Raw genomic sequence first — 25,086 nt, 5'->3', positions numbered from 1 at the left:
TAAAAGGGGAATTTCATCGACCGATCCTTGTGTTTCCAGTGGCCGCCAGATGATCAGTCCTGCTGATATCAAACATGCCCAATCCTTCTGTCATCGAGGGGAGTAGACTGAGAGACCAACAGACCTTACGATGATTATACCACAATTCTAACCATAGTCTGAAATGTCCATAAAACTAGACAGCATTGTGCGTGAGAAATGGACGCCTTCACGGTTTACAGAACACGAATAATGCTGCCATATACAACAAGGGTTAGCAATATTAGATCTGCTACTTGCATAGAAAGCTCGCCGGATCTCACCAAGAGATCACAATCATCAACTACACAGCAAGCTGACACGTTACATGACAATCTACTAATAATCTGTCCGCACCAGGGGAAAACTAATCTACCTATAAAGCTCTCCGTCCTGTGGATCAACCAGAACCACTAGGGGAGATTTCACAAAATACATGCGTCTCAATTTACACCAAAAAAGCCTGTCCTGAATGCCTTACATCACCTTTATTATGTGTTTTAGACACATAATACACTCGAGAAGGGCCATGGCTTAGCAGAAAGCGCCAACGAGTGTTGCTAAAATTTAGAAACCATGTGCCGATACTGAATGACAATATGGCGTTAATTTGTGGATCGGAACACGCCAACTAACGGACTTATTTAATTTATCAAACGATTACACAACCCACCCCCCTCCCGTGCTGCACAATCATTTGACGACTGTCTCGGACCACTGAACAATTTTCAGCAACTCATCCCCACAAGCGACACAATGTCTGCCTACCCAGTTCTGCTACAGCACCGCTGCAACTTTAGACGCCTGTAAATTGCAGCGATAACCAAACAAGCACAACATCAATGATTCTTTATGAAATGGGAATACAGAAGAAGAAAACGCCAGCTACTTACGTAGTCATGGAAAGCTTTTGCTTCACTTGAATGTTCACAGGTGTCTCTGCGCTCCGGCGCAGCACAGTACAGGTCCCAAAATACACTGAGTGCAGAAAAAAAAAAAAAAGGTAACAAATCAGCATATGAACATGAAAAACGACAAAAAAAAATAAAATGTGTATCTAGAGGCTACAGAAAAAGCTAGTTTCACCCGACGAATGATCATTTTGGTCGTTCATTGGGTGATCAGCAGCCTCTTTACACTGCAAAATTATCTCCAGTGTCTATGGTAATCTTACAATTAGTGATGAGCGAACGTGCTGGGATAAGGTGTTATCTGAGCATGCTCGTGTGCTAACCCAGTGTTTTCAGGGTGCTTACAAAATATGCTCCGAGTCCCCGCGGCTGCATATCTCGTGGCTGTTCAAGAGCCAAAACACATGCAGGGATTGCCTAACGAACAGGAATTGAAGCCGCTGAGACTCGGAACACATTTTTCGAGTATGCCGAAGATACTCTTAGCACCGGAGCAGGCTCAGATAACACCTTATCCGAGCGCGGTCGCTCAACACTACTTACAATGTAAATGGACCCTTTATTACTAAACGAACAGGGCAACCCTTATATTTTGGGGCCAAAATCATAGTGCAGCTCTCAACCAAAATAGAAAAGTTTTTTTTATTATTTATTTTGCTAGGAAATATTCTGCTTAAGACAATTAGTCTCAAAAATGAGGCGAGCCCTGAAAAGCCACCTTTATGATATAGATATAGATATATGTATTTTTAACAAGCTGAAAGGAACAAATGTGCACAATGCTTCACTCACCACCACCACGAATGTAAGAATCCTGGAGGTTCCCCTAATGTGATATTCTTCTCCCACCTTATCTGTAAGAACAAGGAATAAAGGATGTGAACACTGCACAGATAAGTAAAAAAAACATGTAGACAGGGGTTTCTTGCAAGAATAGCAAAGTCCATATTGCTACAAACTTTAAGAGGGGCTCTCCAGCACCTTCAACTTCATTAATCCAGAAGACGTTGGGTCAGTAGGCGCAGATAGTCCGCACACACCTCATTCTAATCAACAGGGAACGTGCACGATATTTGACAGGCACCAGTCGACGCAAGTGGGTATAATGCTCCCTTCATCCGGTTCATCTACAGACTAGCTTGTACCTTTGATAATAAGCTCACACCTATAAAATTCCTTTTCCACTTGCATTTGGGAGCAATAAATGAAGTAGAGCCTACATAAATAATTACTATACTCTATGGATGGCCCGACTTTATGATCATGCTTTGCTTTTGTCTGAAATGGATCACCCATAATAAAAGTCCTAGAAAGCGCGATCAGTCACGATTCCAGTAGTGGATCACTGCCCAAGAGTCAATTTTACTTTTGCTGAGCAAGTTTGGACCACTAAGTTGGAAGAGTGGCTACAACAGATCCCAAGAGCAACTTCTGAGCTCTCTGTCCAGAAAAGCGCAATGCTGGGAACAACTAAGATCCTGCGCAGAACCCTCAAACTCAGCTTGGAACGACTAAGATTCTGCGCAGAACCCTCAAACTCCCAGGCCTCTGGTAGAGGACTCGAGAATGAGAAAGGACAACAAAGACCACTCCCAGTGGGGGGGTGAAGCCATTTAGTTCTCACCTCTGACAGGAACGTTTGTGCAGATTTCTGGGCACCAACATGAAGCAGATATTCATATACATAAAGCGCAAGCCTGCAAAAGAAAAGGGAAAACTATAAGCATGGATCTTACACAACTAGGAAGATGCAAAACACCTGAGCTACAAGGGCAATGGTAACAAGACCCCAAAATCACCCATAATTAGTCTGTGGGGGACACAAAAGGTAGCTCAATGTGCCAAATCAGGGTGCAAACATTCAAGACCTACACCTTTAGCTTTTTTTTTTTTTTTTTTAAGATCAAAGGACTAGAAAAAAAATTGGGAGTTTAAGTAGCTAAGTTAGCTCATCCAGAGGCTGCATTCACAATTCTGTAAGCTTCAGAGCTGTAATCTCCCAGAATTCATTGCTGGCACCAGCTTTGCCTTGACCTTTGCATGTAGGGAATATAACACTATATAGTAATGCGATGCAGTAATGTAAAATGTGTTTGAGGGAAGTTCCAACGAGCCCATGACAACACCTCAGGGTAAAGAAGGATCGGACATGCTGGATGGGGAAGCTTTCCAAGATGTATTGCTGCCACAAAGAGGTTCGTCCACAACTATCAGGATGGCGTGCGGAAATCACGACTGCACCTCCTCTCCGGCGCTCGCTTAAAACAAGTCATCTGCAGATGCAGGCACCATATTCTCCAGTTTGCACAACGAGAGCAATCCCGATGGCGCTGGCCATGTGGGTAAATCACAAGATCGCCACCATTGTGCATGCTTTTGGAGAAGTGGTTGCTGGTATCCATTGATAATAGGGGTAAATAAATAATAAAAAAAAAAAAGGGGTAGGATCTGGTTTGCCAGTAGACAACAGTACATTGATCTCTGCATGGCCCGTTCAGATAAATGGGACAGTAGCATGAATTTTAGCCACGTGCGAATTCCCCGTCACACGGGCGTCAACTCCAGGTCGCTCAACTTCTCAAGTGCTTCATTATATGTCGCGCTGCGGGTTCAGGCTTACGTGTAACATGGGTCACAGAAGACCAGACAGTGGGCAAGAGATCACAATCAATGCTGAAAAGAGTGCACAAAGAAAAAAAAAAAAACGGGGGAGGGGGTCCAAAACACGAAATACCAGGGAAACAGGAAAAGAAGAAACCTGAACCAAAGAGGACAGGACATGAACACAGAGGGGAAACGTCACCAAGATAGAACCGGTCGTGGAAAAGACTGACGTCTGCAGCAATATTCCGGCTATTCCATGGAACTCCTAATATGCAAAATTATTAATATGTGGGGCTGCAAAAAAAGTAAAAAAAAAAACAAAAAAAAAAAACTGCATTACAAAATGCATCAGCAGAATACAGGCTGCTGTTTATTCCTGCAGTGAATGAATAGACAGGGTTTTTTTGGAAGGCCTGTAGTCTGCGGACATGAAGGACAGGAGTTCTATGTAATTGCCCTTAAAGGGACGAAATGAGGGGAAAAAAGAACCAAGAGTTAAGGAAACTAGTCACTAACACTGAATGATTTCTGGCTGACAAAAGGAACAGTGATTGGCTGCAGCGGTCACGTGTCTGTTCATCACTGTAGCGGGAAACCAGGGGATGGAAAAGCGTCAACACTAATTTTTTCTTTATTTTTTTTAACCCGAGCTTTTTCTTAGATTGTGATCTCAAAGTTGAGGAATTTGAGGGCGGCTGTCAATCAAACGAGAAGTGGTGCGGTTACAGAAGAAAGCCAGACCCCTCTTTCAAGGGAGATTTGGTATATGAATACATTTAAAGGGGTAATCAACATTTGGAAACATTACCACATTTTTCCAGAAACATCGCCACACTTGTCCACTATGCTCCAATCAAGTCAATGAGGCCAAGAGATAGTATCAATAGTATCACATACAAGCTGTGGTCACACGCCTGCCAAGGTATAAAGAGGGAAGTGGCCATGTTTTAAAAACGGCCTTTAAATTATGACTCATCGCACGGGTTTTAAACAGGCGTCATCACTTTAAATCGCCGCATGGTTAAAACAAAATTAGATTGAGTTTCTCTAAATTACGGACTCCAGGGTAATAAATCAATATATACGGCAGTACCGGGATGATCAATGGTCAATATCATAAACACCCCAAAGAAAACAGATGCCCGCTGGGCACAGACGCTGTGATCACACACAGGTGGCATCACAATTGCTTAAAAGGGATGTTTTATAGGCAAGGATCGAAAAACAAGATTTTTTAGTGAGGGAGGAATGTGCTGAGCCTTATGTAAGTCAGTGCCATGTGTACCAAGGAGCATGAGCTAAAGGAACAGGTACAGGCACAAGACAACACTGAGTACACGACGCCTCCTTCCAAGAGAACAGAACCCGCGTCCATGTACATGGAAGGAAGGGTCACCCATGAAAATGGGACAGGAGGGAGGAGACCACAAATTGTTGCAGGGTGCAAAACATCCTGTTGGGGGCACCAATAATCTTGGTAACATCCAATGACAAGTGAATAAGATAGTCACCACTAGAGAGCACTATCAGTAATATGGGGGTACGTTACCACGGCGGCAGCAAGACAAGTTATGGGGGTACATAATCGTAGGGAAATATGAGCTGCTGAATGGAAGGGTGCAGAAATTCATGGGGTACAGAACAGAAGGGTGCATCAGATACAGACCTGGAGAATACCTAGATTAGGGGGGGCAACAGAAAAAATGGGGTTCCTATAAGTTGGGGGTAAATAATGGCAAGTATACTTATATTGGGGCAGCAGATACCATTGTGGGGAACATGTTTGTGGGTGCAAACATTCAGGGGTATATATGGGTTGGGGGCACATATAGATTAGGGAGCAGCAGGAGGGTGCATTAAACACGGGATAGGGGTACATAAGGGAAAACACACACACACATATATATAAGGCTTGGGGGTCCTCAATCTAAAGGACACACATTTCATGGTGCAGGAATTAATCAGAGGGTACATAATGGGGTGCATAAATATTAAGGGTCCACTGACTACATATGGGTTGGGGGGAGCATACACATTGGCCCACGCTTTGGGGGGAGCCTCCGACGCGCAAGGCCCACACTTTTCGGGGGGAGGGGGGCCCAACGTGCAAGGCCCATGCTTCTGAGGGGGGCAACGCAAAAGGCCCGCGCTTTTGGTGGTGGGGGGGAAGACAATGCGCAAGGCCTCCGCTTTTGGGAGGAGCCGAAGCGCAAGGCCCGTGCTTTTTTTTTTGGGGGGGCAACGCGCAAGGCCCGCGCTTTGGGGGGGGCGGCAACGCGCAAGGCCCGCGCTTTGGGGGGGGCGGCAACGCGCAAGGCCCGCGCTTTGGGGGGGGCGGCAACGCGCAAGGCCCGCGCTTTGGGGGGGGCGGCAACGCGCAAGGCCCGCGCTTTGGGGGGGGCGGCAACGCGCAAGGCCCGCGCTTTGGGGGGGGCGGCAACGCGCAAGGCCCGCGCTTTGGGGGGGGCGGCAACGCGCAAGGCCCGCGCTTTGGGGGGGGCGGCAACGCGCAAGGCCCGCGCTTTGGGGGGGGCGGCAACGCGCAAGGCCCGCGCTTTGGGGGGGGCGGCAACGCGCAAGGCCCGCGCTTTGGGGGGGGGCGGCAACGCGCAAGGCCCGCGCTTTGGGGGGGGCGGCAACGCGCAAGGCCCGCGCTTTGGGGGGGGCGGCAACGCGCAAGGCCCGCGCTTTGGGGGGGGCGGCAACGCGCAAGGCCCGCGCTTTGGGGGGGGCGGCAACGCGCAAGGCCCGCGCTTTGGGGGGGGCGGCAACGCGCAAGGCCCGCGCTTTGGGGGGGGCGGCAACGCGCAAGGCCCGCGCTTTGGGGGGGGCGGCAACGCGCAAGGCCCGCGCTTTGGGGGGGGCGGCAACGCGCAAGGCCCGCGCTTTGGGGGGGGCGGCAACGCGCAAGGCCCGCGCTTTGGGGGGGGCGGCAACGCGCAAGGCCCGCGCTTTGGGGGGGGCGGCAACACGCAAGGCCCGCGCTTTGGGGGGGGCGGCAACGCGCAAGGCCCGCGCTTTGGGGGGGGGCGGCAACGCGCAAGGCCCGCGCTTTGGGGGGGGGGCGGCAACGCGCAAGGCCCGCGCTTTGGGGGGGGCGGCAACGCGCAAGGCCCGCGACTTGGGGGGGGCAACGCGCAAGGCCCGCGACTTGGGGGGGGCAACGCGCAAGGCCCGCGACTTGGGGGGGGCAACGCGCAAGGCCCGCGACTTGGGGGGGGGGGGCAACGCGCAAGGCCCGCGACTTGGGGGGGGGGGCAACGCGCAAGGCCCGCGATTTGGGGGGGGGGGCAACGCGCAAGGCCCGCGATTTGGGGGGGGGGGGCAACGCGCAAGGCCCGCGATTTGGGGGGGGGGGGGCAACGCGCAAGGCCCGCGATTTGGGGGGGGGGGGGCAACGCGCAAGGCCCGCGATTTGGGGGGGGGGGGTGCAACGCGCAAGGCCCGCGATTTGGGGGGGGGGGGGGCAACGCGCAAGGCCCGCGATTTGGGGGGGGGGCAACGCGCAAGGCCCGCGATTTGGGGGGGGGGGGCAACGCGCAAGGCCCGCGATTTTGGGGGGGGGGCAACGCGCAAGGCCCGCGCTTTTGGGGGGGCGCAACGCGCAAGGCCCGCGCTTTTGGGGGGGCGCAACGCGCAAGGCCCGCGCTTTTGGGGGGGCGCAACGCGCAAGGCCCGCGCTTTTGGGGGGGCGCAACGCGCAAGGCCCGCGCTTTTGGGGGGGCGCAACGCGCAAGGCCCGCGCTTTGGGGGGGGGCGCAACGCGCAAGGCCCGCGCTTTGGGGGGGGGCGCAACGCGCAAGGCCCGCGCTTTTGGGGGGGCGCAACGCGCAAGGCCCGCGCTTTTGGGGGGGCGCAACGCGCAAGGCCCGCGCCTTTGGGGGGGCGCAACGCGCAAGGCCCGCGCTTTGGGGGGGGGCGCAACGCTCAGGGTCCGCACTTTAAGGGGGCTCCAGGACGTGCCTGGCCCCTACACACAGGGCACATGAGTTGGGGCCACACACAGAGGTCAGGGCTCCGCAGGGGGCAGCCGCTGCTCGGGGGGCACAGGGCAGCACAAAGGCTCCGCACCAGCGTCTCCCCGTCCCCAGGCCACACTTACTTTTCCCGGGCCTGCCCGTCTGACGGCACCGCGGAGCCTTTCCCCTTGGCGAACATGACGAGCGAGCGGCGGGGCGGCCTAGCGACCCCCGGTGACGACTCCCGGTGCGGGGAGGAGCGCGGTTCCGTGCGGCGGCTGCGGCCGGTGCTGCACCGAGTGTCCGAGCAGTGGGGGCAGGCGGCGGGGAAGGTGCGCGGCTCAGTCCCGGGCTGTGCTGACGCCTCCTCCTTGCCCCATGTCCCGCTGGCCGGCCGCCGCTCGCCTGCTGCTGCCTGCGCTCAGTGTGTCCCGGGCCCGGCCCAGGTCTCCCCCTATGTCTGCTGCATGCACTGTGTGTGTATGTGATGAGAACGTGTCCTGGAGGAGGAGGAGCCCGGACCTTCCGCTGCCCCTCACCCACCCGGCCGGCCAATGGGAGGGGGCGCCGTCCTCCCCTGTGTGCTCGGTGCGTGCAGCCCCCATTGTGTGTGCCAGGCTTTGTGTGCCACCGTCAGCCCCGCGGCCTCCTGTGTACCCGGGCATGTGCCCAGCATGGCCGAGCCTGACACAGCGACCCCCATACATGTACCCGGGGGGCTTATACAGAGGGGCTGATCCCACCACACCTTACAGAAAGTCACCAGTGGGTCATGCCATAATGCCACAGTGGGCACGGGGTGTCCGTGGACCCCTATAACTCATTGACCCCCCACTGTACACTATCCGCACAGCCAAGTGCGTGTGTTCCCAATGGGGACCCCTCTGACCCTGGAAATAAAGGGATGGGGCATGCTGAAAGCCGACATGTCCAATCGCTTCGACAGAAATCGTCAGGTTCAGCTCTCCAGGTATCTAAGGTGTATGGCCGCACCCCCCACTAATAGTGTGCTGGGGAATGCAGGGCAAGGCAAGTATTTTGTGCCCCCAAAGCCCCGCACTGACTCCCCAAGTCCCTTTCACCGTTCCAGTATTGAACCCTTTATCCCCCAAGCACATATATTTTTGTTAAGGAACTACTGATTTAAAGGGAATGCTCCGGTCTGCAGAATCCTCACATTGTGTGTTGTCAGAATTCTCCGGCGGCGGTCACGTGACCGCAAGGATGTGTTTTGCATACGTGCGGTCACATGCCAACTAGACGTGGACGTCCTCTCTGAATACAAGTCTAGTCGGAAAGTGACCGGAAGTATGCATATCACATACTTGTGTTCATATGACCGGCCGCTTCCGAAACTAGGGAATCCTGACAGTGAGCAGTGTTTATTCTGGGAGGATTCACATAGAATGACTGCAGACTTCAGCCCTAAGCCTGAGACAAACCATATAAATATGCTTTGACCTGGAAGAGGTTTGTTTTTTTCTTTGCTTTTTGTTTAAATCCAGCATAAGAAAAGTTATACAATGTTGTAATACACTTTTTACATTGTTTATGCAACTATTTTATTACACTAATCCCAGTGTTGGCAACAAAAACAAGCCTCTCGGGGTTTGTCGTCCCCCAATGATTTGAGAGCAAAGCAGAAAAAGGGGATGAAATTTTGGACTCCCATAAAATGTGCTGCCCGGGGCACCCACCTCTCTGATCCCCCATAAAATGTGACACCCAGGGCACCCACCTCTCTGATCCCCCATAAAATGTGCCGCCCGGGGCACCCACCTCTCTGATCCCCATAAAATGTGCCATCCGGGGCACCCACCTCTCTGATCCCCCATAAAATGTGCTGCCCGGGGCACCCACCTCTCTGATCCCCCATAAAATGTGACACCCAGGGCACCCACCTCTCTGATCCCCCATAAAATGTGCCGCCCGGGGCACCCACCTCTCTGATCCCCCATAAAATGTGCCATCCGGGGCACCCACCTCTCTGATCCCCCATAAAATGTGCCGCCCGGGGCACCCACCTCTCTGATCCCCCATAAAATGTGCCGCCCGGGGCACCCACCTCTCTGATCCCCCATAAAATGTGCCATCCGGGGCACCCACCTATCTAATCCCCCATAAAATGTGACGCCTGGGGCACCCACCTCGCTGATTCCCCATAAAATGTGACGCCCGTTGCAGCCTCCTCTCTGATCCCCCATAAAATGTGCCATCCGGGGCACCCACCTCTCTGATCCCCCATAAAATGTGGCGCCCGGGGCACCCACCTCTCTGATCACCCATAAAATGTGCCGCCCAGGGCACCCACCTCTCTAATCCCCCATAAAATGTGCCGCCCGGGGCACCCACCTCTCTGATCACCCATAAAATGTACGGCCCGTTGCACCCACCTCTCTGATCCCCCATAAAATGTGCCATCCGGGGCACCCACCTATCTAATCCCCCATAAAATGTGCCGCCCGGGGCACCCACCTCTCTGATCACCCATAAAATGTACGGCCCGTTGCACCCACCTCTCTGATCCCCCATAAAATGTGCCATCCGGGGCACCCACCTATCTAATCCCCCATAAAATGGTACGCCAGGGGCACCCATCTCTCTGATCCCCTACAAAATGTGACGCCTGGGGCACCCACCTCTCTGATCCCCCATAAAATGTGGCGCCCGGGGCACCCACCTCTCTGATCCCCCATAAAATGTGCCGCCCGGGGCACCCACCTCTCTGATCCCCCATAAAATGTGCCGCCCGGGGCACCCACCTCTCTGATCCCCCATAAAATGTACGGCCCGTTGCACCCACCTCTCTGATCCCCTATAAAATGTGCCATCCGGGGCACCCACCTATCTAATCCCCCATAAAATGTACCGCCCGGGGCAGCCTCCTCTCTGATCCCCCATAAAATGTGGCGCCCGGGGCACCCACCTCTCTGATCCCCCATAAAATGTACTGCCCGGGGCACCCACATCTCTGATCCCCCATAAAATGTGGCGCCCGGGGCACCCACCTCTCTGATCCCCCATAAAATGTACTGCCCGGGGCACCCACCTCTCTGATGCCCCTCCACCCTATGCCACTATGTATTGGCACCTGAAAGTCAAAGCTGTATTTTCCTATCCCGTTTTATAAAGAAAAATTTGTGAAAAATCCACCTTGCTTCCCCCAAACAACAGACCCCATGGGGGCGACCTTCTCACACATATAGGTCACAGTGGCTCAGTGGTTAGCACTGTATGGTGGCTCAGTGGTTAGCACTGTTCCCTTGCAGCGCTGGAGTCCTGGGTTCATAATCCCACCAAGGAAAACATCTGCAAGGAATTTGTATGTTCTCCCCGTGTTTGCGTGGGTTTCCTCCGGGTTCTCCGGTTTCCTCCCACACTCCAAAGACATACTGATAGGGAATTTAGATTGTGAGCCCCAATGGGGACAGTGATAATGAGAGAAACCCCAGGTTGATTCTTGCTGCATTAATTTGTTATAAGAATGTTCATTATTACTTGTAACTGTCATCAAACAATAAAATCTTAATAGAACTATACAGTGAGAGAAACTTCTCAAAAGAGAATGAACAGGACTTAAGCAGAAAAAAAAAACAGTCTGTGGCAAAATGCAATTGATGACATCATACCATCACATGACATCGGGGTATAAGTTTATTTTTTACATTCCATCCAGCAATATAAAGTTGATCTCTACCAAAAGTAAGTGGGAAGATTTCAGCGACATTTTCTTTCCCACACCGGCTCCATTGAAGTGAATGTGGGTAAGCTGCAGTACCACACACAACCCATGGACAATAACAAGCGGAATTCTCCAGGGAAGGTTAAAGGGGTTTTCGCATTGAGGAGGCATCAGTGCATCCACTTCACAGATCTTCCATTTCCCCAGTTGCAGCCATGCATCTACGTAGGGAAATGCAGTGTGGCCCCATTAAAGTAAATAGGGCCAACTGCTCTCCACGAGTGTCGCAGGGCAGGGAGAAGTTAGTATAGCTTCTACACCATCCTTGCATCCCTTCATTCTCAGGATCCCAGATGTTGGACCCTCGCCAATCAAAATATGGCATCACTTTACATGATGAGAATACCCCTTTAAGGGTACGTGACAACTTATGCAATGTATACATGAGATTTGTAAAATCTGATTATATTGGAGCTTTGTTACACAGCTGGGGTTTTTTTTCATTTGAATCAACATGGCAAATCTGCACCAAATACGCACTGTGTGCATTTAGGCTAAGGCTGGGGGGCTACAAGGCGACTTTGGCCATAACACGGCTCTTAAGCCATATACCGCTGTACATCACACTACAATGCAGGTGGATGCAGGTCGCATTACGGCCCGCAAGGTACAGCAACAAGCAAAGTCGCAAAAAGTCAGAAAGAATTGGATTTTTTTTGAGACTTTCTTGCTGAGATACCTTGTAGCAGTGATTTTTGTGTCGCCGTTTAGTCCCAGCGTAAGGCGTCATTCACACGTTTGGGATTTTTATGGTACGTAAAAACACGAACCGCTGTTCATCAGTGTTTTGGATCAGATTCTAAGGCTATGTGCACACACTGCGGAATCACCTGCGGGTTTTTCCCCACGGAACCGCAGGTAAAGTGACCTGCGGTTTTCCTGCGGTTTGCCTGCGGTTTCACACCTCTACAATGTTAAAGGTGTGAAACCGCAGCGGAATCCACAGAAACAATTGCAGCAAAACCGCGCGGAAAAAAACGCAGCGTGGGCACAGCGGTTTTGAAAACCCATAGGGTTACATGGTACTGTACCATGTCTGCGGTTCCGCAGGGCCAAAACTGCAGCGTGTGCACATAGCCTAAACAGTATTTGGCCTGTGTGTATACACAATGCTTTGGGCACAGACACGCATCATTCCATTTTTAGGAAGAATGAAGTTTATCCAGAAAGTCTCTTATTTACAAACAAACCGTAATTGTATCAACATGCTGATAACCAGCACCATAGGTGTGATGTAATGGCATGGGCTCCAATACAAAAAAATCTCAAAAAGGGCCCCCAACAATCACAAGTCCTTAAAGGGATTGTCCACTTCCCAGACTGGACATCCCTTTTTAATTAAATAGACCCAGAAAATAAATAAAAACAAATATGGCACCGATCCAGCTATGTTGACATCGAGTCTACCAGGGTTCTCATGGCATTGCTATGCTATGCGAGCCCTGCAGCCCAAGGGGAGGACATTTGCATTGGCTCAGCCTGGCGCCCAAGAAGTAAGTGGGTCCATTTCTACCACCAAAGCAGGTGGAATGGTCCAATATAATGAGCTATTGAACTGCAAAGGGCCCATATATTGTTCTTTCTCTCTGTAACCATTAGTGCTGCAGTCAATCAGTGGCCGCTATGGGGCTGCTGCACTCTCTCTCCCGCTTGTCCGACCATCGGGGGGACGTAAGAGTGCAGCAGCCGCCAATTGGCTGCAGTGCTTGCGTAGCATAACAGAACAAGGTGACTATCTGTTATTTTTATTTTACAAAGAGGACTAGTTCTTTTTAAAAGGGGGTTGTCCAGATAGTGGACAACTCCTTTAATAGTTTTGGTTTTCTAAAATGTGCGACTGCATCCACTACAGTTAGATCCTAGGTATGATGTATTGATACAGCCGCCATTGCTTTATCTTTCCCGTTGCCTTCTATAGGCACCATAGGGAGCGCACAGGTTCATATACACAATCTGCCCCGTCCTGTGTGGTCGTGTCGGTGAATGTAAAGACTAATGATATTATAGTTATGATGTATGTTGTCTGGGTGGACGGGCGGCTCGTTGCTGATCCTATGTATCTGGATGGATTTGGACTAAATCTAATATATAAAGCTCAAGTATGTATGTATGTGTGTGTATGTGTGTGTGTGTATGTGTGTGTGTATGTGTATGTCCGGGATTGGCATCCGCACCGTCGCAGCTACAGCCACAAAATTTGGCACAGTCACACGTCGGACCCCAAGAGTGTCCTAGGCTATGTTGTGAGGCGAAATTTTAACCCCGCGCGTTCCAATTCTCCAAACAATTTTGCCCCTATCTACATAATGGGGAAAAAGTGTGTGTGTATCAAGCCCCGCCCCTCATTATGATGTCATAATGGTTGCCATGGTGACGCTGATGTCATCATAGGTTGCAAGCCCCGCCCCTCATTATGATGTCATAATGGTTGCCATGGTGATGCTGATGTCATCATAGGTTTCAAGCCCCGCCGCTCATTATGATGTCATAATGGTTGACTATGGGATGAAGGATGTGTGATGGGTATATGGGCACTGGACTATGGGATGGAGGATATGTATGATGGGTATATGGGCACGGGACTATGGGATGGCGAATATGTATGATGGGTATATGGGCATGGGACTATGGGATGGAGGATGTGTGATGGGTATATGGGCACGGGACTATGGGATGGAGGATATGTATGATGGGTATATGGGCATGGGACTATGGGATGGAGGATATGTATGATGGGTATATGGGCATGGGACTATGGGATGGCGAATATGTATGATGGGTATATGGGCACGAGACTATGGGATGGAGGATGTGTGATGGGTATATGGGCACGGGACTATGGGATGGAGGATATGTATGATGGGTATATGGGCATGGGACTATGGGATGGAGGATATGTATGATGGGTATATGGGCATGGGACTATGGGATGGAGGATATGTATGATGGGTATATGGGCATGGGACTATGGGATGGAGGATGTGTGATGGGTATATGGGCACTGGACTATGGGATGGAGGATATGTATGATGGGTATATGGGCACGGGACTATGGGATGGAGGATATGTATGATGGGTATATGGGCATGGGACTATGGGATGGAGGATATGTATGATGGGTATATGGGCACGGGACTATGGGATGGAGGATGTGTGATGGGTATATGGGCACTAGACTATGGGATGGTGAATATGTATGATGGGTATATGGGCACGGGACTATGGGATGGCGAATATGTATGATGGGTATATGGGCACGAGACTATGGGATGGAGGATGTGTGATGGGTATATGGGCACGGGACTATGGGATGGAGGATGTGTGATGGGTATATGGGCACGAGACTATGGGATGGAGGATGTGTGATGGGTATATGGGCACGGGACTATGGGATGGAGGATGTGTGATGGGTATATGGGCACGGGACTATGGGATGGAGGATATGTATGATGGGTATATGGGCATGGGACTATGGGATGGAGGATGTGTGATGGGTATATGGGCACGGGACTATGGGATGGCGGATATGTATGATGGGTATATGGGCACGAGACTATGGGATGGAGGATGTGTGATGGGTATATGGGCACGGGACTATGGGATGGAGGATGTATGATGGGTATATGGGCACGGGACTATGGGATGGAGGATATGTATGATGGGTATATGGGCATGGGACTTTGGGATGGAGGATGTGTGATGGGTATATGGGCACGGAACTATGGGATGGCAGACATGCATGATGGGTATATGGGCACGGGACTATGGGATGGCAGACATGTATGATGGGTATATGGGCACGGGACTATGGGATGGAGGATAATTATAATTTGTTATAACTAACCACAGTTAGTTACTATGCCCGGGCAGCGCCGGGCTCTTCAGCTAGTATTTGCATAAAGATCTCTTGCAACAAATATTATAAGGAGCAGGAATATTTAAGGGAATGTTGCTTTTATCTAACGCATTGGCTGACAAAGGGTTAACCCAGTAATTCAGGACACTTATGGCAAATGACTGGTGACTTGTGTCTGGCAGCTCAGTACATGCACACAGATCACTCAGCCTCTAATCTGGGAGTCACACAGAAGCACATATATTATTTGTTCCTAATTATTGACTATAGAGCAGATCTTCCTCTAGGGGTTACTAAGACCTCTGTGCCCCCTCCTCCCCCCCCTTCCTTCTTAATCGTATTGCATTTCTTTCCTTCCCCCACTTCTCTCCTAGTAGGTGCTACTGTCCCTTTAAGTGAAGCGAGTTGGGGGCTTCCTGTCTCTTTAAATTGTCTGCTGGTTCAGAATGTTCTGATTGGCTGTTTTCCGAAGGGGAGACTTGAAACTGCTCACCGGCCCGATTATGAGCGCCGCTGTTCCAAGAAGAGACACTACCCCCCACAATGCAACAGAACTGTCCAGGGAGGAGGGAAGGAAAGGTGGGGGGAGGGAGAAAGGAGAAGAGGAGAGAGGAGAAGGAGAGCACCATCCTGACAGCCGGACACACACTGCAGCTCCGGAGCCTGCACTGGGCTTTGTCACTGTAGAACTACTGGTGCCAGAATGATTATATATATATATTACATATGAGACTAAGGGCTTATACTCATCTGTCTGAAATGGAAACATCAGATTGTCCTTTGACTAGTGTTGGTCAATGATTCTGTGCTCATCTGCAATTGTTTTTCTCAGCGCCGATTGGACTGAGAAAAAAATAAATAAATAAATAAAAAAAATCGCAGCACATATATCGGACGGGACTCGCCAATGCAAGTCAATGGGTGCAAGAAAAAAATTGCGTTACTTGGACCATGCCATAGGAAACTTGTCATTTCATCATCCGAGTACAGTAGATTCACAGCCTGAATTAGCAGAATAGATATATAGATAGACTAAAAGAAAGAAGGGGGACGTCATCATATTTATCTTAACCAGCTGAGGGAAAGCCGACAGCTGGGGCTGATGTTTATAGTCTGGGAAGGGGGGTGATGAACATGGCGCTTCCCAGGCTATTAATATCAGCTCACAGCTGTCTACTTAGCCTTCACTGCTTATTAACAAGAGGTGAAAAAAAAAAGGCGAGGTACGCCTTATTATTAATAACCAGCAAAGGTTAGGCTGACAGCTGCAGGCTGATATTAATAGCCTAGGAAGGCTAGGTTTGTTGAGCGGTGGCATGATGTGATCGCTCAGCAATCCAGCCAGAACACAGCGAGACAGCAGTGTGACAGCAATCCTGCAGTGTGTAGCACTGACATGAGTAACATCACTGGCATTCATAGCCAATGAACCTCGGTCACCTTACTAACATCATCGCTCGCATCATGAGAATTTTCACAGCCCATTCCAAGGCAATCAAAACTAATCCTTGTTATTTTTTGGGGGGTCACCCCTTATTATTAATCAGTAAATGCCCCTATATCTCCTCTCTCATTTCTATCGGCCTAACCGACCGCTGCGCTCTGCAAACGACTTTCGACTAACCTCTGCACTAATCCGTACCTCCCACTCCCGACTCCAAGACTTCTCCCGCGCTGCGCCAATCCTCTGGAATGCTCTACCCCAAGAAATTAGGACTATCCACAATTTCCATAGTTTCAGGCGCTCCCTCAAAACGCATAACGTTCACTAATCAAAGTCATTCTATGTGTAAAGGGGGTTTTACACATAGCAATATCGCTACCGATTTTGTGACGCAGCAGCGATATTGCTAGTGATATCGCTATGTGTGATACTTACCTCCGACCGGCTCCCCCGCTGTCTGTCGCTGATCGCGCGAGATCGGCCGGGTCCATTTCTCGTCGGGCACTTCCTGCTGGCGCCGACGAGCGACGCGTGGAGGCGGGCGGGAGGACGTCAGCATCACTGCGTGTGAAAGGTAAGTAACGACCGCTGCTGCGTCGCTACATTGCTGGTGAGATCTGCCTGTTTGACAGCTCACTAGCGACCATTTAGCGATGCACCAGCGATCCTGACCGGGTCATATTGTGGTCGGATCGCTGGTGCATCGCTAAATGTAAAGGGGCCTGAAGTGTGCATGTGTAGCCCATTCATTCACTGTCTCTATCTATCCCTCAAAACAGCTGGACCATCATTTTAAATACACACCTGTACTTTGTATCTCCCTCACCTCATTGTAGATTGTAAGCTCTCACGAGCAGGGCCGTTTTATTTTGCTTTAATTACTGTATTGTAACGTTGTTACTTATGACTTGTGTTTTGAAACTGTTAAACTGTAAAGCGCTGCGGAATATGTTGGCGCTATATAAATAAAGATTATTATTATTATTAATAAACGCTAAGTAGACAGCTGTGAGCTGATATTAATAACCTGGCAAGCTCCATGTTTCTTACCTCCTTCCCGGACTATAAACAGCGTCCAGCTACCGGCTTTCCCTCAGCTGGTTAAGAAAAATATGGATATCTCCTTTTTTTCTTTCATTAGCTAAATACGTGTACAGTAAGCTACACATGCCCTGCACAGAGTACATATCGCTATGACATCTATCTCATATCTATCTACAGCTCTGGCAAAAATTAAGAGATCACTGCAAAATTTTCAGTTTGTCTGATTTTTCTCTTTATAGGTATATTTTTGCGTAAAATGTAAATTGCTCTTTTATTCTATAAACTTCTGACAACATGTCTCCGAATTTCCAAGCACTGAATGTTGTATTTTTTTTCAGAAAATGAGAAATGGTCAAAACAACAAAAAAATGCAGTGCTTGCAGACCTCAAAGAAAACAAGTTCATATCATGTAGAAACAACAATACTAATGTTTTACTTCAGGAAGAGTTCAGAAATCAATATTTTGTGGAATAACCATGACTTTAAATCACAGCTTTCATGCGTCTTGGCTGCTTTCCACCAGTCTTTCACACTGCTTTTGGGTGACCTTATGCCTCTCCTGGTACAAAAATGTAAGCAGTTCTTCTTTGTTTGATGGCTTGTGACTATCCATCTTCCTCTTGATTACATTCCAGAGGTTTTCAATGGGCTTCAGGTCTGGAGATTGGGCTGGCCATGACAGGTATTTGATGTGGTGGTCCTTCACCCACACATTGATTGACCTAGCTGTGTGGCATGGCGCATTGTCCTGCTGGAAAAACCAGTCCTCAGAGTTGGGGACCATTGCCTGAGCACAAGGAATCAACTGTTTCTCCAGGATAACCTTGTATGAGGCTTGATTCATACGTCCTTCGCAAAGATTAACCTGCCCAATTCCAGCCTTGCTGAAGCATCCCCAGATCATCACCGATCCTCCACCAGATTTCACAGTGGGTGCAAGACACTGTGGCATGTACGCCTCTCCAGGTCTCCGTCTAACCATTAGATGACCTTTTGTAGATCACTTGATGTCATCCTGCAGTTGCTGAGTAACATTCGAATAAGATGAAGGTCATCCCTGTCAGTGGAGAGTCGTTTTCGCCCTCTGCCGGTCTGTACCTTTGTTGTCCCCAATGTCTGCTGCTTGACCTTGTTGTAATGGACTGCCGTCTTAGAAATTTTTTAGGATGGAGGCAACTTGACACTCACTGTATCCGTCTATAGTAAAGCCAGAATTGAACCCTTCTTTTCAACTCCTTTGGCATGGTTAAAAGTTATTTTTTGATTCCTATTATTTTTGGGATATTACTAGCACTTGTTTTGTCATCCAGCTTGTCCTATTGCAAGAGGATTGTGAACACCACAGCAAGGTTTTTTACACTTTCCTTCATTAAATAAGATTTGGTTCAGGTGATCACCTAATCAGAAGCACATTAAGTAGAATGAGGTGAACTCTGGTTGGAATTCAACTGACACTGGAATGGAATGGCTGTCAGACATGGAGAGAAGCGGATTCTTATAAAACTGTTCAGTGGTCTCTTCATTTTTGCCAGAGCTGTATTATCTATTTATCCATCAATCTCATATCTATTATCTATCTCATATCTATCTCATATCTATCTTTTTTTAAGATTGTTTTATTACTAGCTTGAAATGACATAGAGAATTACTGTGTGTAAAAGCTGATGTTAAAAACACATTGCATATGGATTGCAAACGGATGTCAGACTGATGCTACTTCCTAAAAATCACATCACACTCGTCCTACTTTTCAGAAACAACATCGGACCGATGCGTGTGAGACCTAAAGTTGAATTCTGCATAAAATGCACTTTTTTTTTTTTTTTTAGCTTTTGAAAATTTTGGTATTTATCCAAAGACGCCCATCTGGTGCTGCATGGCCAGCTCAGGGTGTATGTGGGTCCAGTGGGTCTTGCTTTTCTTTCCTTTGCTCCTCTTCACTTTCCACAGAAATCTAAGTTGTTTAATATAGTTGGTTCAGGGCTTGCTCCTTTGGATTTTTTTTTCTTGTGGTATTATTGTCAAATTTTTTTACCATTTTTGGAGTCCAAAAGACTTTCTGGTCTCTTTTTATTAGTTTCTTTGGAGGGGAGGGAGGAGAGGTGACTTAAAAAAACAAAAAAAACAATGATTCTGCCATCTCTGCTCTTATTTTTCCTTTCAGTGTTTACTGCACGGGATAAATATTATGTTATATAATTAGTTCAGACAATTAAAGCGGATAAATAAAGTGATCTATTATGAGATATGCAGCATGGTGGCTCAGTGGTTAGCACTGAAGCTTTGCAGTGCTGGAGGCCAGGGTTCAAATCCCACCAAGGACAACATCTGCGAGGAGTTTGTAATGTTTTCTCCATCTTTGCGTGGGTTTCCTCTGGGTTCTCCAGTTTCCTCCTTTACTGCAAAAACATACTGATAGGGAATATAGATTGTAAGCCCCAATGGGGACAGCAATGATGATATCTTTAAAGCGCTGTATCAGTAAAATAAATTAACTAAAAAAGCCATTTTTCTGGTGTTTTACACTCAGAAGACGTGCTAAACTTTACAATACAAGTCAATCAGAAAGTTCAAAAGATACCTAGATGGTTTTTGGGAGCGTTTCCGATGTCTTCACTATTCAATGGAGTGGAAAAAAAAACTTCAGCAAACAAGAAAACACGGCACAAAAATGTGGAAATGGTAAAACCCTCTAATAAAATGCCGGCGTTTACTGGAGCAGTTTTGGCTTGAAAACCAAGTTGTTTTTTGACCTCCAAAAAAACCATAATGTGAGTATACCCTAAAAAATCGATCGCTTTGAGAATTGCCCAAGGATTTTAATCTGGCAGGCATGTAGGACACTTTTTGTAGGAATTTATATTGGATTAAGGTATTTCTGTCACTAACTTCTGATCTTAAGAAGCAAAATATGTTCAGTTTATATATATATATATTTTTTTTAGATTTTATTTGCATAATTGAAATTAAGGGGACTATATGAACCAAGTGGTCAGTGGAAAATATCGGAGACATGCCTGATTTTGATCCAAGGGTTGGATCATGATCGACAATGCAAGTCAATGGGTCTGTGAGAAAGTTGTACCGGATGACATCCAAGTGCAATGTGATTTTCAAGGAATGTTATGACGGGGAAGGTGGAGAAACTTTTTTAAATTTTTCACGTATAAGAAAAACCGATGCGCTTGGACCAAACTCAGATCAGAACAAATCGGTCCGTTGTTCTCGTACCTGGAAAAATTGGAGGTGAGAATGAGCCCTAACACAACACAACGCTGTGGGTAGAGTGGGCTCCAACACTTGCCTGGGTGTTCCCGATGCTGGCACTTTCCGTGCTTGTGTTGATGGGGTTTTCTTGGTGCCAGCACAAATAAAAAAAAAAAAAAAAATCAATTGTTGAAAAAGTAGCATGTTGTTTTTTTCCATGAATTCCACTCAGAAAAACAACTGGTTAGCTCTACTGACTAAGGGCCCGTTACACTTAGCGACTCACCAGCGACCCAGACAATGATATCAACGTGTCAGGATCGCTGGTGAGTCGCTACATGATCGCTGGTGAGCTGCCAAACAGACAGCTTCACCAGCGATCAGCACCAGCGACGCCGAGCGGGCGCGTCGCTGTGTACTTTAGTTGCCAGCGCGCTGATGCAGGGAGCTGGTAACTAAGGTACACATCGGGGTTCTAAGCCCTGCGCGCCCCTTAGAAGCCCTGCATTTACCCTAGTTACCAGCTCCTGCTCGCTGATCGCTGGTCTACCGCCTGTCACACGCAGCGATGCGTGCTGGCCAGTGGGAGACCAGCGACCCCAAAAATGTCCAGAGGTTTCCACAGCGATCAGCGATACCCGGCAGGGGGGCCGGTCGCTGATAGCGGTCACAAAACTTGTGACTCAGCAGCGATCTCGCTAGCGAGATCGCTGTGTGTGACGGGGGCTTTACTGTGGGGCTAGTCCCTGTGTGGATCTGCTGCAGGATCAAATCCACTGCAGAAATCTGAGTGTTTTTTTTATATATACAATTTTTTTTTTTAACTTTCCAACAGTAGGCTATTCTATACACCAGTGTTTAGGCGTACAGTGTCATAGATTGATCTTAAGAGTAGGTTCGCATACAGCGGATTTGCTGCAGAAAGTTTGCATAGACAAATGCAGGGAAATCTGATGCTGATTTTGTTGCAGATTTTTTTTTTTTTGCAGATGCAAATCGGCTACAATAAAGTTGAATACTCAACTCCTATAGTGACCCTTGTTTTTCCTCTGGCCTGACTGCAGTGCCGAGGCCAGAAGAGAACCAAGGCAAGTAAATTGCCTGCCACAGCTTTTTTTTTCTTTTTTTTACAATCTTAGGGTACCGTTACACTAAGCGACGCACCAGCGATCCCGACAACGATACGACCTGGTAAGGATCGCTGGTGCGTCGCTAAATGGTCGCTAGTGAAGCTGCCAAACAGGCAGATCTACTCAACGATACGGCGATCCGTAAAACAACCTCGGCGGTCGTTGGGACCTTGTCACACAGCAGCGATTCTGACGACTCCCGCCTGCGTCCCTGAGTTCTGCGTCGCCAACGAGGTCGCTTGTCGGCGTCATACACAGCGATGTGCGCTGGCCAGCGGCACACCAGCGATCAAAAAATGGCCCAGGACATTTGAGCACGATCAGCGATATCCAGCGGGGGGGGGGGCGGTCGCCGCTATGTGTCACACGTAGTGAGATCGCTGGCAAGGTCGCTGTTGCGTCACAAAATCGGTGAGGTTTCAGCGATCTCGCTAACAATCTCGCTATGTGAGACGGGGGCTTTAGCCACTGAAAATCCCCAACCACAGAATTTGTGTGCAGAGTCCATGACGCAAATGTGACCAGAAATTGACACGCTGCGCTTTTGAATTTCTATTCCACACCACAAGTAAAATCCGTGGTCATGTCTTTTTTTTTATCCAATCTGATGTTCAAAGTTGAACATTCAAGTGAAAGTTTTCGGGGAAAAAAGATGGATAGAGCTTGGATGTTATTTGCTTTTCATGTACTAGTTGATAGGAGAAGTTTTTATATTTTTGTTTTCATACTAAGAAAAACAGATGACACATGAATTGTGAAAAATGACACACGGACCAAAAAAATGGATCCATCATGCTGGAAAAAAAGGCCAATTTTTCTAATGGTCTAAAGGTCTAAGGGTGTGTGCACATGCTGCGGATTCTGCTGCGGATCCGCAGGCGTTTTTGGTGTGGTGTACAGTACCATGGTAACCTATTAAAAACAAAAAATGCAGTGCCCACGGTGCGGAATTTTCCGCGCGGATTTGCTGTGGTGTCAAAACCGCAGCATGTCATTTCTTTGTGCGGATTCCGCAGCTGTTTGGCACCTGCTCCATGACAGGTACCGCAGGGGAAAACCGCAGAACAATCCGCAGATAAACCACAGGTCTTTTGACCTGCGGATTTAGTCAAATCCGCGTGGAAAATTCCGCAGCAGAATCTGCAGCATGTGCACACACCCTAAAGGTCTAAAAGGTCTTATGACATTTGTTGCAGAACCAAGATCTGAACATGTGAGTATACAATATAGTTTGAGTAAAGCAGCCATGACAAGGCGGCGGATATAGATTGATGGTAATCCCCCAAAAAGGAGGTCCCCATCAGGACCACCTGCGTACGTGAGACATCTATAACACTGGTCAACAGCATTTTTGGTGCCAAAGATATTTCATCGAATTTGGGGTATTTTTGGGGTGCTGATTCTGAATATGTCATCAGTTTTGCCAGATTGGCTCAAGTTTTTGAGATTTTTGGTATCTTATTTATAGCACTTGTTGGTAAATGCGACGCATCATCTCATTAATTTCTTTGGATTAGTACTTGAACTGAGCAGTTCTCAATATAGTTTTGTGTTAATTAGTGTTCTAAAAGTTTGTTCATAGCTTGATTTTTGCACTAACTTTATGTTGTTGTCTGTTTTCCAGTGAAAAGCATGAACTCATCAAGAAGAAGTTGTCTTAACGATCCAGACTCATTCTGTTACATTTGTGGTGAATACACACTGCCAAAACATAGAAGAAACATAACAGACTTCGTAAAAAAAGTGTATTTTGCCTATTTTGGGGTTATGCTTGGGGACCAAGACAAGTTTTGGGCACCACACATAGTGTGCAAAGCATGTATCGAATTATTACGAAAATGGAGCAAAGGACAAAGAAAAAGCTTCAAATTTGGTGTTCCAATGGTGTGGAGAGAGCCAAAAAATCATCATGATGACTGTTATTTATGGTAAACACAGGTACAGGCACATCTTCACAATGAGGGACAGGCCTTCTTGCAGATTCCATGTTACTCCCATTTTCGTTTCTTATGCTTATTGAATCCTTGCACTTGCACTGCACAGAAATAACAGTCATCATGATGATTTTTTGGCTCTCTCCACACCATTGGAACACCAAATTTGAAGCTTTTTCTTTGTCCTTTGCTCCATTTTCGTAATAATTCGATACATGCTTTGCACACTATGTGTGGTGCCCAAAACTTGTCTTGGTCCCCAAGCATAACCCCAAAATAGGCAAAATACACTTTTTTTACGAAGTCTGTTATGTTTCTTCTATGTTTTGGCAGTGTATATTCACCACAAATGTAACAGAATGAGTCTGGATCGTTAAGACAACTTCTTCATGATGAGTTCATGCTTTTCACTGGAAAACAGACAACAACATAAAGTTAGTGCAAAAATCAAGCTATGAACAAACTTTTAGAACACTAATTAACACAAAACTATATTGAGAACTGCTCAGTTCAAGTACTAATCCAAAGAAATTAATGAGATGATGCGTCGCATTTACCAACAAGTGCTATAAATAAGATACCAAAAATCTCAAAAACTTGAGCCAATCTGGCAAAACTGATGACATATTCAGAATCAGCACCCCAAAAATACCCCAAATTCATTAAAATATTTTGGACACCAGAAAAAAAAATTTTTTTCGTTGACCTGTGTAATAATAAATGCCCTAAGCAGCTTCCGGTTGTAACAACTTCCGTCCAGTTGTAACCGGTGACGTCACCGCACACCTCTTTCCATGTTAACTCTCAACACACCACTCCTCCTCAACACACACACTTCTCTCACCTTTCACCATCTCCACTCACGTCTACTCACTCTTTCACTCCACATACGACCCCTTCTCTCACTCCGTCTCTCATACTCACGCCGTCATCGCCGCTGATCCACGATCCCCGACATCTTCTTCCGCCGGCGCCATCCTGGATCCAGACGTCCTCCACGCCGGCGACATGTTCTTGCGGCGACGCCATTATGGATCGGCGAAATCCCACGATAGTCAAGATGGCGTCGCCGCAAGAACATGTCGCCGGCGTGGATGCCGTCGGGATCCAAAATGGCGTCAGCGAAATCTCGCGAGATTTCACCGACGCCATTTTGGATCCCGACGGCATCCACACCGGTGACATGTTCCTGCGGCGACGCTATTTTGGATCGGCGAAATCCCGCGATACTCAAGA

At 48.2% G+C, this 25,086-nt stretch overlaps 1 protein-coding gene across 7 annotated transcripts in view; it reads right to left on the bottom strand.

The window, feature by feature from the left end:
• SSBP3 (single stranded DNA binding protein 3) overlaps positions 1 to 8,064 on the bottom strand; it is a 33,668-nt gene extending 25,604 nt beyond the window's left edge. For 2 of the 7 annotated variants that reach the window (XM_073563683.1, XM_073563684.1), the window contains exons 1-4: positions 7,636 to 8,064; positions 2,554 to 2,626; positions 1,722 to 1,783; positions 912 to 996 (exon numbers count right to left, since the gene is read on the bottom strand). In XM_073563683.1, coding sequence (XP_073419784.1) covers positions 912 to 996; positions 1,722 to 1,783; positions 2,554 to 2,626; positions 7,636 to 7,691 — 276 coding nt within the window. In that variant the 5' untranslated portion in view covers positions 7,692 to 8,064. The remainder of the gene's footprint in view (positions 1 to 911; positions 997 to 1,721; positions 1,784 to 2,553; positions 2,627 to 7,635) is intronic. The other 5 variants (XM_073563680.1, XM_073563682.1, XM_073563685.1 and 2 more) reach the window with 4 other exon arrangements.
• Between the last annotated feature and the right edge of the window lie 17,022 nt (positions 8,065 to 25,086).

This window comes from Dendrobates tinctorius, unplaced genomic scaffold (genome assembly GCF_039654945.1).
Source record: "Dendrobates tinctorius isolate UK_male_01 unplaced genomic scaffold, ASM3965494v1 ptg000396l, whole genome shotgun sequence".
NCBI lineage: Eukaryota > Metazoa > Chordata > Amphibia > Anura > Dendrobatidae > Dendrobates > Dendrobates tinctorius.
Note: the sequence above shows the minus strand (reverse complement) of the source record. Positions and strands in the feature narration are given on the sequence as shown.